General features: G+C 44.6%; 1 protein-coding gene across 1 annotated transcript in view; it reads left to right on the top strand.

Annotated features, from left to right (window-relative positions):
- The first annotated feature begins 1,337 nt into the window (after positions 1-1,337).
- Positions 1,338-17,797, top strand: part of VPS26C (VPS26 endosomal protein sorting factor C) — a 34,347-nt gene continuing 17,887 nt past the window's right edge. The window contains exon 1 of the mRNA XM_065943119.1: positions 1,338-1,458. Within this exon, the coding sequence (XP_065799191.1) occupies positions 1,402-1,458 (57 nt within the window). The 5' untranslated portion in view covers positions 1,338-1,401. The remainder of the gene's footprint in view (positions 1,459-17,797) is intronic.

Raw genomic sequence — 17,797 nt, 5'->3', positions numbered from 1 at the left:
AAGTCCCTAATGAATTGTTTTTAGAATTGCTGAGTTTGAGCTGCCGGGGAAGTTACCCCAGACCGCAACGGAAGCCCTGGGGGGCAGAGAGGAGCTGGAAACTGAGATCTGAATATTGGGAAATACCTGTTATCAACCTTCAAAAGCAACTGTAGCTATAGCACCGTCACGGTTGTCCTAGAAAACACCTTACAGTCTCATAAGTTAAGTACTCGTGAGAGTCAGGAAACCGTTTTACAGGAAAATTCTCACATGATCCTGAAAGTAACGTACTTTTAAGAAAAAAAGAAAATCGGAATCGAAGAATCTTAAAAATCAAAAGCACTCCTTCGCTGTATTAAGTCAGGGACCAAAACAGTTAAAAATATGCCTGTCTTATTAGAAAGCCCCCTGTTTAAAACCTTGGAATTTTATGTCAATAAACGTAGTCGGCTGTTCTGCCTGGAGGCAGTCCTTCCGGAAAGTCATACGTTTCTTGTGTCCAGGTGAGGGGGCTCGCTGAGAATGAAAAAATTAGGCAGGTCCCTCTCAGCTTCGAGGTTATACATTTCCACGCACCGCCGAGACGCGCGGCCTGCGAGCCGCGCCTCGTCATACTCTGCGCACTAATATGAATATTCAACGCCTCGTCCAGGGCGCGCGTCGCTGGAGTACCCACAAGCCCCCGCGGCCCGGCGGGGCGGGGCCGGGCCGCCAGCGCTCCCTGAAGACCTCGGTGGCCGCCGGCGGGGTGGAAGCCCGCCAATCAGCGCTTTGCAGGCTGGGAGCGCGGGGCTGTGGAAAGGGCAAGGAGGACCGCCTCGTCGAGGATGGACACAAGGCCTGTGTCCTCAGCGCCGCCGGAAGAAAGCGGGGGGTGGGGGGAACTAGAGGCAACTAGAGGAAAGGATTAGAAGAGAAGGCAGTCTCCATTATCACCTCCTTAAAGGCAACGCGGTAGCATAGCTCCGCTTCGCGCCGCACAGCCTGACGGGAGCCTCAGCCTGCGGGTACGGGCTGCGCCCTCGGCGCGCCTCCGGCCCCGCCCCCTCCCGCGGGGCACGCCGGGAGAGCCGAGTTTACCTCCTCCCCCTGGTCAACGGGCGAGAAGAAGAGGTATTTCCGGCCTCAAGACTGGTCTTACGGAAGGGGTGGGGTTTCCTCGATCCCGCCCCTCTCGCCCGGGGGAGGCCGGGCCAAGAGTGACAGTCCTCGACCCGCGCTAAGGCCCGCCCCTGCGCCGGAAGGAAGAAGGATGGGGGGAGGGGGGAAGTCGTACAGACCGCGGGAGTGGGGGTCACGTGACGCAGCTGCGGGCGGGGAGAAGAAAGGGGTGGGGCCCCGGGAGGAGGGGCGGGGCGAGCCCTCCTCGCCGTTCGGTCACGCGCGGCAGGAAGTGGTGCGCCAGGCGGAGTATTCGCGATGGGGACCACCCTGGACATTAAGATTAAAAGAGCGAACAAGGTTTATCACGCTGGGGTAAGTTGGGGGGTGGGCGGGCCTGCAGGTTCTGTGGTCTCCCCGGGTCTGGCACACTTCTGAGTTTTCCTGGGCGGGTGCGTCCGGGTCAGGTGGGAGCAGCCAGGTGCATCCCCCGCCAGGTGCGTCCCCCGCCAGGTGCGTCTCGCCTGCACGGCTGACTGCTCTGCAACGGCGTCCGCCGGGGTCGCCGCCGCGGCTGGGGGGCGTGTAGGGCGCCTGGACTGCAGCGCTTAACCGTCTGGCCCCTTGGACATCCAGCCCGGCTGGGGGCTTGAGCGGTGACTTAGCACTGCGGTCGGAGGAGCTCGACCAGCAGACGCTCGGTTCCTCGCTAGTAAGAGGAATGCAAAGGTCTAGGGCCAGAAAGGCAGATGTAACCATGGAAGCAGAAATACACCGTAGGCCATACAAAAGTTTCTCGTTTCTCTGATTTTGGGGACCGAAGGAATTGCATGTTAAAATGCGAATTAAAAAAAAAAATCTTAACGATGCCATGAACAAGTTTTGTGCCACTGGCCACTTTATCTCCTCGGGCGCCAGTTTGCATGTTTGCCAAAGGAAAATGCAAGGTTTTTCTCCCTCTAAGTCGGGCAATCTCAGCCCTTACTGTAACTAAATCAGAATCCATCGCCCTGGCAATTTACACTGACCGGAGTCTCAGTCAGTGTAATCACAGACCCGTGTGATTCTGGCCCCTGTGCAGCCAGGGTTGAAATCGCAGCCACCTCTGAGAGAGTGTGGAATAAAACTGAGAGGAGTGGCTGGTCAGGTGAATGCAGCGAGGGCTCAAAAGGGATGCTTAAATTCTTTGGGGGCAAGACCATTAAGGAAACCTCACGTTTACACAGATGCAAGATAATTTGGTCATCTCTAGATTATTAATTACAAAGGGGAAAAGCTACGTTTATAGTGCAGGAATCTTACAGTCCCTGTCCTAACCGAGACCAGCGGTGATACCACCATACCGCCATAATTGACACATTATCGGACTGTAATAGAGGATTCTGGTAGGAAGCACGGAAGACACAGCTCAGCTCTGTGGTGTTCCTGCCCAAGCTGTGTCACTTTACTCGGTTCATAGGGAAACAGGCGTATTCAAAACTGAGGAACATTCTGTGCATTTATTGGCCTGGATTCTTCAAATATGTCAGTGTCATTAAAAAGACAGGACAACTTTTTTTTAAGATTGAAGAGATGACAGGGATATAACAACCAAATGTGATAGCTAATTTTTGATAAATTTGAATATGGGGTATATGTTAAATAAGAGCTTTAAATTCCCCCAGTCTGATGTTCATATTTCGGTTATGTGGGTGAATGCTCTACATGCTGAAGTATTTAGGAGTGAAGTGTAATAATAACTAAATTTTAAATGGCCTGGTCATAACTTGTGTGTGTGCATGTGGGGAGAAAGAAAGCAACAGCGCCAACATATTAACAGTTGCTGACTCTGCTTGAAAGTCTTATGGGTCTAATTTAATGCCTTTTTAAAAAAAGCTTTATTGAGAACTAATACCATAAAATTCACTCTTTTCGAGTGTATAATTCAATGGTTTTAGTATATTCAGAGTTGTGCAACTGTCACACCCATCTAATCTTAGAACATTTTTATCACCCCCTCCCCAGAAGAAACACCGCACCCAGAATCCTTCATTCCTCATTCGCTCTCCCTCTTAGATTCAGGCAATCACAGATCTGTTTTCTGTCTCAGTGGATTTGCCCAATTAGGACATGGTCAGGTATATAGGATTGTACAATCTGTGGTCTTTTGTGACGGACTTCTTTCACTTACGCGTGAACTTTGAATACGTTATGCTGTTGTAGCCCTTATCAGTTCCTCATTTGTTTTCATGGCTCAGTAGTATTCTGTTGTGTGGATACGTCACATTTTATTTATCCATTCATCTGTTGATGGACATTTGGGTGGTTTTCATTTTTTGACTATTATGATTAATGCATGAACAGCGTTAATCTAATACAGGTTTTTGTGTGAACATATGTTCCATTTTTCTTGGATATATACCTCGGAGTGGATTTGCTGGGTAATATGCTAACTTTGGCTCAGTGGTAAAGAACCCAGCCATCAGTGCAAGAGATGCGGGTTCAATCCCTGGGTCAGGAAGATCCCTGGGGAAGGAAATGACAACCCACTCCCGTCTTCCAGCCTGGAAAATCCCATGGACAGAGGAGCCTGGCGGGCTACAGTTCATGGGGTTGGGCATGACTTAGTGACTCAACAACACTAACTTTATATTAGGTATTTGAGGGCCTTCCAAATAGTCTTCTGAAGCACCTGCACAGTTTTACGTTCTTACCGTTAGTGTGTGAGGGTTTCATTTTTCTCGGTACTTTGTATTCTCATAACTTTTCTGTAGCTTGGAAAATACCAAAAGTAAGAATTGGGAAGACTTTCCTGGTGGTCCAGCCGTTAAGAGTCTATGCTTCCACTGCAGGTGTCTGAGGGTTCAGTCCCTGGTCAGGGAACTAAGATCCCGAATGCTGTATAGTGAAGCCAAAAGGTGAAAAAATAAATGAATCAAAAAAAAGGGGGGGGGAGGCAGTGACAGACAATATGTACATTTAGTTTTAATACTTATTATTTTCATTCAAAAGGTAGCACATTTTATTCCAAGATGTTACAGCAACTGAGATGTTTTCTGTGTTTAAAAGTATGGTAGAAGTAATAAAAGTTTGGTTCAGTCGCCCAGTCCTGTCCGACTCTTTGCGACCCCACAGACTGCAGCACACCAGGCTTCCCTGTCCATCACCAACTCCCGGAGCTTACTCAAACTCATGCCCATGGCATCGGTGATGTCATCCAACCATCTTATCCTCTGTCATCCTCTTCTCCACTTGCCTTCTATTTCAGCATCAGGGTCTTTTCCAAGGACTCAGTTCTTCGTATCAGGTAGCCAAAGTATTGGAGTTTCAGCTTTAGCATCAGTCCTTCCAATGAGTATTCAGGACTGATTTCCTTTAGGATTGATTGCTTGGATCTCCTCACTGTCCAAGGGACTCTCAAGAATCTTCTCCAACACCACAGCTCAAAAGCATCAACTCTTCAGCACTCAGCTTTCTTTAAAGTCCAACTCTCACATCCATACATGACCGTTGGAAAAAGCATAGCCTTGTCTAGACGGGCCTTTGTTGGCAAAGGAATGAAAACAAGTGATGAAAAGTACATTTGAAAAAGATGAAGAACTGGAATCATCCCTCTGACCCACCCGAAAGTCTAAGGCAGCCAGGACCTCTCCTGGGGGGGCGCTGGGTGGAAGGTGGTGCCAGCCCCGCCCCTCCTGTGCACAACCCTTCGTGCGAGGGTTAGGGACAGGTTCTGCACCTGTTGGTGTATGACTTCCCAGTCTTCGGTCACTTTTACACTTAAATGTGTGTTACAGTAAGTGCTTTATAAAAGGAGACCTCATATGGCAAGTGTGAAAGAAAAGCCAGTGTTGCTTCTTCTAATAGAGGTTGCAGTGTACAATTGACCCTTGAACAAAGCGAGGGGTAAAGCTGCTGACCACTCCCCTCTGCAATAGAAAATCTGCATATAACTCTTGACTCCCCCCAGACTTAACCACCAATAAACTGCTGTTGACCAGAAGCCTTACCAGTAACATACACAGTTAACGCATGTTTTGTGTGTTGTGGGTATTATATACTGTATGCTTACAATAAAGCAAGCTAGAGAAAAGGAAATGTTATTTAGAAAATCGTAAAACATACCCTCACTTGTGCCCCAGTGGGTGCGTCTCTGTGGTGAGGGAGCACAGAGTGAGATGTAGTTGTGGAGGGGGTGGGCAGGGCCCTTCTGGAGCTTCATTGAGATGGTGATGCTCCAACCTAGTGTTGAAAGCTAAGTGCTGGGCCGGGGTCTGTCTCTGCTCCACCCCACCCCCACCCCCCAGTCCCAGTCCTATTTGTTTCCAGCAGAAGGAACAGACAATAGAAGCAAAGAGAGCAGGACCTGGGAGACACTGGCAAAGCCATCCAAGTCCACAGACTGGCTTCTCTTATTCTTATTTCCCCACCTTTTACAGCTGTTCACCCTCATCTCATTTGTCAGTGACTTTTTAAAGACACTTTGCTATCTTAACTTTCCGGAGTATATGTTTTCTTTTCCTTGGGTTTATTCCCCTCTTCTAATGTTTAGACTTCCCTGGTGGCTCAGACGGTAAAGCGTCTGCCTCCAATGCAGGAGACTGGGGTTAGATCCCTGGGTTGGGAAGATCTTCTGGAGAAGGAAATGGCAACCTGTTCCAGTATTCTTGCCTGGAGAATCCCATGGATGGAGGAGCCTGGCGGGCTACAGTCATGGGGTCGCAAAGAGTTGGAGATGACTGAGCAACTTCACTCACTCTCATGTTTATTGTTTGTTTGTTTTTTTTATTTTAACTTCATAAATCAGCTATTTGGCTTACTAAATGGTAGCCCTTTTGAAAAAAGCAGGCTTTTTTTTTTTCTAAGTGCAACTTCTCCAGGTCTTAATTCTCATCTGGAGGATGAGTCTGAGCCTGCTCAGAGACTTTGTCATGAGAATTACATGAGATAATGTTTCAAGATATTTACTATAGGTTCAGACCCAAGTGAAGTGAAGTGAAAGTTGCTCAGTTATATCCGACTCTTTGCAACCCCGTAGACTATAATGGAATTCTCCAGGCCAGAATACTGGAGTGGGTAGCCTTTCCCTTCTCCAGGGGATCTTCCCAACCCAGGAATTGAACCCACGCCTCCTGCATTGCAGACAGATTCTTTACCAGCTGAGCTATGAGGGAGGGGTCAAATGGTAGGTGGTGATAACACTACGCTTTTCTATGACTTCACAGTCGCTGATGTAAATTACATTGTTCCTACACCTCACAAATGGCATGGTATGTGCTTGTCAGTTGCTGTAGTGATTGCTGGATATTTTCCCATACTGGACTTGGAGGAAGAGGGTACTGGCAACCCAGGAGAGCGAATAGAGATGATAGCATTTTGGGTGCTGCAAACTGGGCGTGACTTTGGCATCCCCGTGTATTTCTTTGCTCCGTGCGGTAGGTGTGTTCTTGAACCAAAAGTTTGACTCAAATGCATTGTACATTGCACTGTATTTTCAGTGTACTAGAGGAGCTTATTGATTCAAAGAACCCTGCAGTAAATATTTTTGTAATGTAAATATGGTTCATTTGTTTTTATAAATTTGAAATGTTTTACATTCTGAAATCCTGGCCCATATACTCATGACAATGACACTGTTCAATATTATGGTTGTGAAAAACATCAATGGGAGATTTACCGTCCAGCATAGCCAGGTTGTGGTGATGAGGAATTTGTGCACAGCGGGCTGATTACTGTTACTGCAAGAACATCTCATGTAATTTCTTGTTTAAAAAAAAAAACATTAAAAAGGAAAAATCCTTTATATGCCAATTCATTATTTTGAAAAAAAATTGCAAAGCTAGGATGTTGTGAAAAAAGGAAGCCTCACTGTTCTGCTTTTTTCTACTGAATTCTTGATACATGAGTGGTCAGTTTTAGTGAATGCTCGTGCAGATCCTTAGGGTAGGACTTTGACCTAGGAGGAATCTCAGGATAATTTTGTGGGAGTTATCCAAACCTTAAGTGAGTCTTTTTTCTCACTAATTATCTGATGCTCCCGAAAAGGCTTGTCTTCTCAATCATATCCCAACCCTTACATAATGCATGAGACGTATTTTCAGAGTTACCCAAGGCTATTTGAACCCTGGACCACAGAGAGAGTGCTCATTAGTTGCCCGTTTGGTGCTTGTTACAGCAAATTCTGTCCGGGTCTGAGTACTAGTGATCAAGTTCCCTTACTTCAGATTATACTACAAAGCTCTGGAACAGTGTGGTACTGGCCCAGAAACAGAAATACAGATCAATGGACAGGATAGAATGCCGAGAAATAAACCCACGAACATATGGTCAATTAATCTATGACAGAGGAGGCAAGAATATACAATGGAGAAAACACAGTCTCTCTGATAAATGGTGCTGGGAAAACTGGACTGCTACATGCAAAAGAATGAAATTAGGACATTCTCTAATGTGATACACAAAAAGAAACTCAAAATGGATTAAATACCTCAATGTAAGACTGGATATTATAAAGCTAGAGGAAAACAGGCAGAATGCTCTTTGACATAAATGTCAACAATATCTTTTTGGATTTATCTCCTGGAATAATGGAAATAAAAACAAAAATAAACAAATAGGACATAATTAAACTTAAAAGCTTTTGCACAGCAAAGAAAACCATTTGCAAAAAAAAAAAAAAAAAAAACCCTACAGAATGGGAGAAAATCTTTGCAAATGATGCGAATCACAAGGGATTAATCTCCAAAATATACAAACATCTCATACAGTTCATTATCAACAAACAACCCAACCAGGAAATGGGCAGAAGATCTAAATAGACATTTCTCCTAAGACGACATACAGAGGGTCAAAAGGCACGTGAAAAGATGGTCAGCATCGCTCATTATTAGAAAAATGTGAATCAAAACTATAATGAGATTCCTCCTCACACCAACCGGAATGGCCATCCTCAAGAAGTCTACAAAGAGCACACCTGGAGAGGGTGTGGAGAGAAGGGAAGCTTCCTACACCATGGGTGGGAATGTAAATTGGTGCAGCCACTATGGAGAGCATCACGGAGGTTCCTCAAAAAACTAAAAATAGAGCTATTCGATGATCTAGCAGTCCCATTCCCGACTGTATATCCAGAGAAAAACAATTCGAAAAGATACATGGCCTCTCAATGTTCCTTGCAGCGCTCTTCTCAGTAACTAAGACATGGAAGCAACCTGAATGTTCATCAACCGTGGTGGATATAGAACTATGGAATACTACTCAGGCATAAAAAAGGATGAAAGAATGCCATTTGCAGTAACATGGATGGACCTGAAGACTGTCATCTGAGTGAAGGAAGTCAGTCAGAGACAGATATCATGTGATACCACTTATATGTGGAATCTAGAAAAATGATACAAGTGAACTTATTTACAAAACAGACTCACAGAAAACAAACTTATGGCTGTTAAAGTTTATGCAGAGGGATAAATTAGGAGTTTGGGATGGAAATATACATACTAATATATATATAATAGATATTAATAACTAACAAGGACCTACTGTATAGGGCAGGTAACTACACTCAGTTAACTTGTAATAACCTATAATGGAAGAGAATGTAAGAAAAGAATATAAATATATAGCCGAATCACTTTACATCTGAAACTAACACAACATTGGAACTTACTACATTTCAATAAAAAATTTTTTTTAAATATTGTCTTTGTTTTTTTATTGTCTATATGGAACAGACAGTCTACTCTTCATTCATAGGCTGGAGAAAATTCAGGCTCAGAGAAACAGTGCTTTTCTCAAAGTGATGGAAATTATATTTTACCCTTCATCCCACAAACTACAGTGAATGTTTTCTCATGAACAGCTCAAGAAAATGAGCATAGTTTAGGATAAAGAGTCCACCCCCCTCCTCCCAGTTCTAAGCAATTAGACTTTTATTAAATGAAATATTATCAAATTAGCATTCTAATACATCAGTTTTAATAAATCTAATACCCATGAAAATAGTTCCTTTTATAAGCAGATAATAGCAGAGCTTTTTCATTTGAAGTGGGCTTCCCACTCTGCCCTCCCTGACACTTCCTCAGTTCCCAGAGTGGCTGCTGAAGCAGTCCGCACAGCAGGGGCCCACTGGTTCACTGTGAAAAGTACTAGTTGTAGGATGTAATGACCAGCCAAAGCCAACGAGGTTGAAGTTTTTTTCATATCAACTCATTTTATTTTGTTCCGTCCCCAAACCTGTAGGCCCTATTAACTTTTTTAATGCAGTGCAGTGCACCCAGGCTTAAAACACTTTGCTTTTATTTACTGGAGGATTAAAGTAAAAATACAACAAAAAGAAGGTAGCCCCCTACACCATACAGATTATTGGCCCACCATCCACGATTGCCACGGTTAACTGTGGACTGACCAACCTTGGTTAATCTGCCAGTTTCCCTCTTGAATCCTGCTGACCTGAGGTTCTTGGGCCAGGAGACCCAGCAGAAGCTGGCGGACTCTGTCCACCTCACTGTTCTCCCTGGTGTTTAAACGTACCCAGGGAAGGGCAATGGGAGGTTGTCTGTAGCCTTTAACTCTTGATGGGAACCTGTACCTGATTTATCTCTTCTGACTGATGCTCAGAAGGGGTTTCTGAGCTCAGAAAGGGCTCTCTCCCGAGGAACTAGGAGGGTTACCCAGCTGTCCTCACAGCTGTCGGGCAGGTTCTTTTGGTGACCTTGGCGTTCGCGCTTTCTGGTGACGGCTGGGCTCCACTCATCCTCACCTCCCTGTCCCCCCGTGGTGTTCCTACCCATGCTCATGGGTTCAGTGCCAGACCGCAGCCACATGAAGGACACAGGTGGCTCAGACGCTAAAGAACCTGCCTGCTATGCAGGAGACCCGGGTTCGATCTCCGGGTCAGGAAGATCCCCTGGAGAAGGAAATGGTAACCCACTCCAGTATTCTTGCCTGGAGCATCCCATGGACAGAGGAGCCTGGTGGGCTACAGTTCATGGGGTCGGGGTCACAGAGAGTTGGACATGACTGAGCAGTTGCACAGCAGGCCTGATACCTACCAGAAACTGGGCTGCCTTTTGTTTCATAAGAAGAAAGGCTGTTAACTCTAAAACGCAAACCATCCCCTTTTGGAAAGTAGCAGAAATCCCATCAGTGGGAAGGTAAGGTGTCTATGGATAGAAATTCCCTCCTTCAATAATAATCGGGGAGGGGGGGGACAACCTTCTTAAAATAAAAAAAAAATTTTTTGTTTCGTGTATTTCAAAAGTTTGTTTCACACATTTAAAAAAGTTGTTTTAACTTGCTGAGAAACAAGTAACAGGGACTAGCAGATGGGAAGGAACGTTCTCCGCGCCCCTTCACTGCTCCTGCGCAGTTCCCAGGACTGACGCGCCACGCTCTCAGGATGGCCGGTGGTCCCAGGAGCGGCAGGGCCCGCCTGAAGCGGGGCGGGGGCGGGGACGGCCCCTCCTCCTGGGCACCAGGCACCCACCTTGTCCTCAACAGTCCTTGGGCCGTGGGCGCACCCCTCCGCCTCTGGTCCTGGAGTCTGCCTGCTGCGTGGGTTTGGATGGTATACTGTCCTCACTCATGCATGCGTTCCCCTTGGACTGAGATTCAGTTTGGTGACTGTTGTTCATTACAGAAGTGAGCGCTGGCTGCTCAGAGCGTTGCCTGTGGCCAGCTGCCTGTATTCCACAGTCATTACTTTGCCCTGTAATCAGGCCATCTCTCAGACGCCTCTGCGGTCAGAGTTCTCCTGAACCTCTTGGGTTATATAGTCTGGAGTCTTTAGATTCACTTAAGCCAGTAGTTCCAAGCGAAGTGTCAACGCTATAGAGTTTCTCTGAGTTTTTGTGTTGTTGACATCTGAAAGCCAGTCATCTCTACTAACTCATAATTTTGCGAGTATGCAGTATGTGGCCCCTGAAGCCACAGCATACACCATGATTCGATTTTAATATTCCTGTGCTTAGGACCTCGTTATTTACTTACCCTTAACTGATTTTTCCTTTTTTTAACTGGTATTGGCAATCTCATTTTGCCCCTTTCTTCTAAACTTTTATTCAGGGACTCGGGTTTCTTTTCCAGATTCTCAAGAAAATTTCACAACTAGAAATTTCAGAGATGGCCTCATTAGACAATAGCTGTGATTTTTGTCACCCCATTTTCCTAAGTATGGAGACCTGTATTTATACCCTACTGAACTAAGAAGAAACCTGCTTTTCTCCCCACCCTTATTACTACACCATCAGAATGCAGTACTGAAATATATGACCCCTGAGAACAGGGGCTTTGCCTTATTTATTTCTGTCTGTGCTGGGTGTGTGTTGCTGCGCGCGGGCTTTCTCAAGTTGCAGCGAGGGGGACTCCGCTTCACTGAGGTGCACAGGCTTCTCATTGCAGTGGCTTCTCTTGTTGCCCAGCGCCGGCTCTAGGGTGCGGGCTTCAGGTAGTCGCAGCACTCAACCTTAGTTTCTCTGCTGCATCTGGGGTCTTCCCCAACCAGAGATTGAACCCGCTTCCATGAGTTCCAAAAGAAATGTCTGTGCCCTCCACTGTCCATCAAGATCCTCTTCTATGGGGCAATTAAAGCCTTTTGATGTTTAGTGATTTCGGTCAAAGGTATTTTAGGCGTAGACAAGTAAATGCATATAAAGGTTCTTTTCCTACCCCCTTTTCACAGTGGTGCAATGTGAAAGTGAAAGTTGCTCAGTCGTGTCCGACTCCTTGCGACCCCATGGACTCATGGAGTTCTCCAGGCCAGAATACTGCAGTGGGTAGCATTTCTATACTCCAGGGGATCTTCGCAACCCAGGGATCAACCCAGGTCTCCCACATTGCAGGCGGATTCTTTACCAACTTAGTCACAGTTAAGTCGCTCAGTTGTGTCCAACTCTTTGCAACCTCATGGACTACAGCACACCAGACTTCCCTGTTCATCACCAACTCCTAGAGCTTGCTCAAACTCATGTCCATTGAGTCGGTGATGCCATCCAACCATCTCATCCTCTGTTGTCCCCTTCTCCTCCTGCCTTCAATCTTTCCCAGCATGAGGGTCTTTTCCAGTGAGTCAGGTCTTTGCATTAGATGGCCAAAGTATTGGAGTTTCAGCTTCAGAATCAGTCCTTTCAATGAACACCCAGGACTAATCTCCTTTAGGATGGACTGGTTGGATCTACTTGCAGTCCAAGGGACTCTCAAGAGTCTTCTCCAACACCACAGTTCAAAAGCATCAATTCTTTGGTGCGCAGCTTTCTTTATAGTCAGCTTTCTTTATAGTCCAGCTCTCATATCCGTACATGACCACTGGAAAAACCATAGCTTTGACTAGACGGACCTTTGTCGACAAAGTAATGTCTTTGCTTTTTAATATGCTGTCTAAGTTGGTCACAGCTTTTCTTGCAAGGAGCAAGCGTCTTCATTTCATGGCTGCAGTCACCATCTGCAGTGATTTTGGAGCTTGGCCACAAGGGAAGCCCGAAAACCATGACCCATGACCTTTCTCTTAATTTAAAGAGACAGGTGGTCTGGCAGGGAGAAAGTGCCTTTCTGAAGTGGTGGTGGTGTAGTCGCTAAGTCGTATCTGACTCTTTGTGACCCCATGGGCTGCAGCCCACCAGGCTCCTCTGTCCATGGGATTCTCCAGGCAGGAATACTGGAGTGGGTTGCCATTTCCTTCTCCAGGGGATCTTCCTGACCCGGAGATCGAACCCGTGGTGCAATATGTAACCTTGAAGAGCATACATGTACTAATGTGAATGATCTCCCAAGATATCATTAAAGGGAAAGAAAAAAAAAATCAACCCACTGTTTTCCTGTTGTTGGAATTTAGGTTGTTTACATTCTTTTTATTACAATGTTGCAGTAACTACTCTTCAGTCATTTCACTGGGCAAATATATCTGAAGAAAGCTCCTGAAAGTGCAGTTGCTACGCCCACTGTGTACAGAATGTTTCTGGAATTGGCCAGCGGCTGGTCTAGTGGCCTCTCAGCTCCTCCCTCCCTGTTGCACCCTTCCCCGCCACAATATGACCTCCGTTTTTATCTTTGCTAATCTGATGGGGGGAAATGGTACTTAGGGTAGCTTTGATTATCTCTTCTCAAAATGTTACTTTTGACATTGGGCATTTTTTTCATGGGCTTACAAGCAATTTGCGTTTCTTATGAACTATATTCATGATATTTAGAATGGAATACTTTTCTGTGAGACTACGCAGGTGGTTTTGGGTTGTAGGATTTTGTTTATTTGTTTTGGCTGTGCTGGGTCTTCTTGCCGCAGGGCTACCCTCGAGTTGCGTGCGTGGGCTTCTCCTTGCAGTGGGTTCCCCAGGGGAGCGAGGCCTCTCGGGCTCTCCCGTTTCCGTGGTTGCAGCGTGTGGACTCAGCCGTGCCAGCTCCTGGGCTCCGAGCGCATGCTCAATAGCTGTGGCGCTTGGGCTTACTTCCTTTGCAGCGTGTGGGATCTTCCCAGACCAGGGATCGAACCTGTGTCTCCTACATTGGCTGGCGGTTTCTTTCTTTGCCACTGAGCCACCAGGGAAGCCCAAGGTGGTTTGTTCTTTTATTTCTTAAAATAGAGAAATTAGCTTTTTGCCTATTAAGTTGCATTATTTCCCTAATCATTTATGTAAGCAATGTTGCTCATAATCACTTTTATGTAACCAACTATTTTTGGTTCGGCAGTCATATTTATTATTCAGAGTTTTGAATCATTCTTAGAAAGGTGTGTCCCACTTTTTTTTTTCCCCCACTTTGATGTGATAAAAATCATCCTCTGGTTTCTTCTAAACTTTTGGTTATTCAGGTGTTTGTATTTAGAACTTCTTGAGTACAAAGGTTTTCAGTATGAATCCAACTTAGTGTTTTCTCTTTTATTTTGCCAGTTTTCTGGCGGCTGCTTTTTATCCTAGATCTCTGGCTAGTTTTCCAGTGTTACTTAGTGAATAAATCCCTCTGGATTTAAAGTGCTTCCGTTACCGTCTATTAAATTCCTCTGTAATCTGGGTCTCTTTCTGGGGTTTCCCTCTTGTCCCATTGCTCTTTCAGCCCACATATGCCCTGCACCACACTTTGTAAGTTATTGTGGCATTACACTATCTCACAGGGCTAGTCCCCCTCTTTCCTCCTCATTTTAGAACCTATTTATTATTCCAGATGAATTTAAAAATCAGCTTTCTAATCTATCTTGCCCTGCCATGCCATGCCCTTCTGAAAAAAGAGAAAAAAAATTCTGATGTTGCTTTCTTTGGATTATGTTACCTTTATAGATTCAAAGTAGACACACTAAGAGTAATAAAACTTCAAAAACTGGATATGGTGAAGTTTTCATCTTATCAGGGTTTTATTCATTTCCTGTTAAATTGATTTACATATTTTAACTTTCTGTTGCCTTTAAAAAAAAATAATTTTACTTCTGTATTTATTTTGGCCACACTGGGTCTTTGTTGCTTTGGGCTTCTCTCTAGTTGCAGTGAGCAGGGGGCTACTGTCTAGTTGCGGTGTGAGGTTGTCATTGGGGTGATGTCCCCTGTTGCAGAGTATAGGCTCTAGACCAGCAGGCTTCAGGAATTGTGGCTCGAGGACTCAGCAGTTGCAGCTCCTGGGCTCTAGAGCACAGGTTTAATATTGTGGCCCACAGGTTTGGTTACTCTGCAGCATATGGGATCTTCCTGGACCAGGAATTGAACCCATGCATTGGCAGGCAGATTCTTTACCACTGAGCCACCAGGGAAGCCTTTTTTTTTTTTTTTGCTTTTGAAAAGAAAGTATTTTTTCCAACATGTTTTCTCATTGATTTTTGTTGTGCACGTGTTGCCTTGTTGATTTTTGTATATTAATTTTCTACCCCACTATCTTCCTTCCTAAAATGCTCTTCATGTTGATCAGTTCAGTTCAGTCACTCATTCATGTCCGTCTCTTTGCGACCCCATGGACTGCAGCACACCAGGCTTCTCTGTCTGTCACAAACTCCCAGAGTTTACTCAAACTCATGTCCATCAAGTCGGTGATGCCATCCAGCCATCTCATCCTCTGTCGTCCCCTTCTCCTCCTGCCTTCAATCTTTCCCAGCATCAGGGTTTTTTCCAATGAGTCAGTTCTTTGCATCAGGTGGCCAAAGTTTTGGGAGTTTCAGCTTCAACATCAGTCCTTCCAATGAATATTCAGGACTGATTTCCTTTAGAAACTCAGGACTGGTTGGATCTCCTTGCAGTCCAAGGGGCTCTTAAGAGTCTTCTCCAACACCACAGTTCAAAAGCATCAGCTCTTCAGTGCTCAGCTTTCTTTATAGTCCAACTCTCACATCCATACATGACCACTGGAAAAACCATAGCTTTGACTAGACAGACCTTTGTTGGAAAAGTAATGTCTCTGCTTTTTAGTATGCTATCTAGGCTGGTCATAACTTTTCTTACAAGGAGTGTCTTAATTTCATGGCTGCATTCACCATCTCCAGTGATTTTGGAGCCCGAAAAGATAAAGTCTGTCACTGTTTCCATTGTTTCCCCATCCATTTGCCATGAAGTGATGGGACTGATGCCATGATCTTAGTTTTCTGAATGTTGAGTTTTAAGCCAACCTTTTCACTCTCCTCTTTCACTTTCAACAAGAGGCTCTTTAGTTCTTCACTTTCTGCTATAAGGGTGGTGTCATCTGCATATCTGAGGTTATTGATATTTCTCCTAGCAATCTTGATTCCAGTTTGTGCTTCATCCAGCCCAGTGTTTCTCATGATGTACTCTGCATAGAAGTTAAATAAGCAGGGTGACAATATACAGCTTTGACATGCTCCTTTCCCAATTTGGAACCAATCTGTTGTTCCATGTCCAGTTCTAACTGTTGCTTCTTGACCTGAATACAGATTTCTCAGGATGCAGGTCAGGTGGTCTGGTATTCCCAACTCTTCACGAATTTTCCACAGTTTGTTGGGACCCACGCAGTCAAAGGCTTTGAAACAGTCTATAAAGCAGAAGTAGATGTTTTTCTGGAACTCTCTTGCTTTTTCGATGATCCAACAGACGTTGGCAATTTGATCTCGGTTCCTCTGCCTTTTCTAAATCCAGCTTGAACATCTGGAAGTTCTCAGTTCATATACTGTTGAAACCTGGCTTGGAGAATTTTGAGCATTACTTTGTTAGCGTGTGAGATGAGTACAATTGTGTGGCAGTTTGAACATTCTTTGGCATTGCCTTTCTTTGAGATTGGAATGAAAACTGCCCTTTTCCAGTTTGTGGCCATTGCTGAGTTTTCCATATCTGCTAGCATATTGAGTGCAGCACTTTCACAGCATCATCTTTTAGGATTTGAAATAGCTCAACTGGAATTCCATCATCTCCACTAGATTTGTTTGTAGTGATGCTTCCTAAGGCCCACTTGACTTCACATTCCAGGATGTCTGGCTTTAGGTGAGTGATCACATCATCGTGGTTATCTGGATCATGGATATCTATTTTGTATAGTTCTGTGTATTCTTGCCACCTCTTCTCAATATCTTCTGCTTCTGTTTTGTCCATACCATTTCTGTCCTTTACTGTGCCCATCTTTGCATGAAATGTTCCCTTGGTATCTCTAATTTTCTTGAAGAGATCTCTAGTCTTTCCCCTTCTATTGTTTTCCTCTATTTCTTTGCATTGATCACTGAGGAAGGCTTTCTTTTCTCTCTTTGCTGTTCTTTGGAACTCTGCATTCAAATGGATATATCTGCCTAACACATCTTTTCTTTTCCTTGGACAGCCATTTTGCATTTTTGCATTCTTTTTTCCTTGGGGATGGTCTTGATCCCTGCCTCCTATACAATGTCATGAACCTCTGTCCATAGTTCATCAAGCACTCTGTCTATCAGATCTAGTCCCTTAAATCTATTTCTCACTTCCAGTATACAATCGTAAGGGATTTGATTTAGATCATATCTGAATGGTCTGGTGGTTTTCCCTAGTTTCTCTAATTTAAGTCTTCATGTTGATGGTTTGCAGTAAACCTCTTGGGCTCTTTCAGGCGTTCAGTCATGTCATCCACAAATAGTGATAATTTCACCTCCATTTTAGTTCTCATACTTCTTCCTCTACTTTTATTGCATTAAGTAGTACATGTTGTGGGCTTCCCGGGTAGCTCAGCTGGTAAAGAATCTCCCTGCAATGGGGGAGACCCTGGTTCGATTCCTCGTTGGGAAGATCCCCTGGAGAAGGGATAGGCTACCCAATCCAGTATTCTTGGGCTTCCATGAATTGCTCAGACATGAGTGAGCGACTCAGCACAGCACATGTTGTATGTTAATAGTGGTGATAGTAGTCATCCTTGTTTTACTCCTAGCTTAAATTTGTATCTCATTTCCTATTAAGTTTGATGCTGGCTTCTGGGTAAAGAAATAGCCTTCTGGTTTTATTTTAGTAGGAATTTTACCAGGAATGGATGTTAGTTTTAGCAAGTGACTTTTTAGCATTTGTGAAGATGACTGTATGATTTTTCTCCAAAGAGCTATTAGTAGTGAGTTGTATTAATAATTTTAACAGTTGAGCTATCCATACATTCCACAGAGTTATGGTGTAGTATTCCTTTACATTGATACTGGATTGTATTGCTAATATCATTAGGGCTTATACGTTGGTATTTATGAGAAAAATCTAGTTTTCTGTGTGTATGAGCGTGTGTATAGATTTTGTCTTACTTTGGTGTCACTGTTGTATTTGCTTAGTTTTTTAAAAAAGAAATTCTTTTTCTGTGTTTTGGAGTAGTTTAATATTGGCAT

The sequence above is a fragment of the Muntiacus reevesi genome, chromosome 8 (genome assembly GCF_963930625.1).
Source record: "Muntiacus reevesi chromosome 8, mMunRee1.1, whole genome shotgun sequence".
In the NCBI taxonomy this organism is placed as follows: domain Eukaryota; kingdom Metazoa; phylum Chordata; class Mammalia; order Artiodactyla; family Cervidae; genus Muntiacus; species Muntiacus reevesi.
The sequence above is the reverse complement of the archived record's forward strand: the minus strand, read 5'-3'. Positions and strand labels throughout refer to the sequence as shown.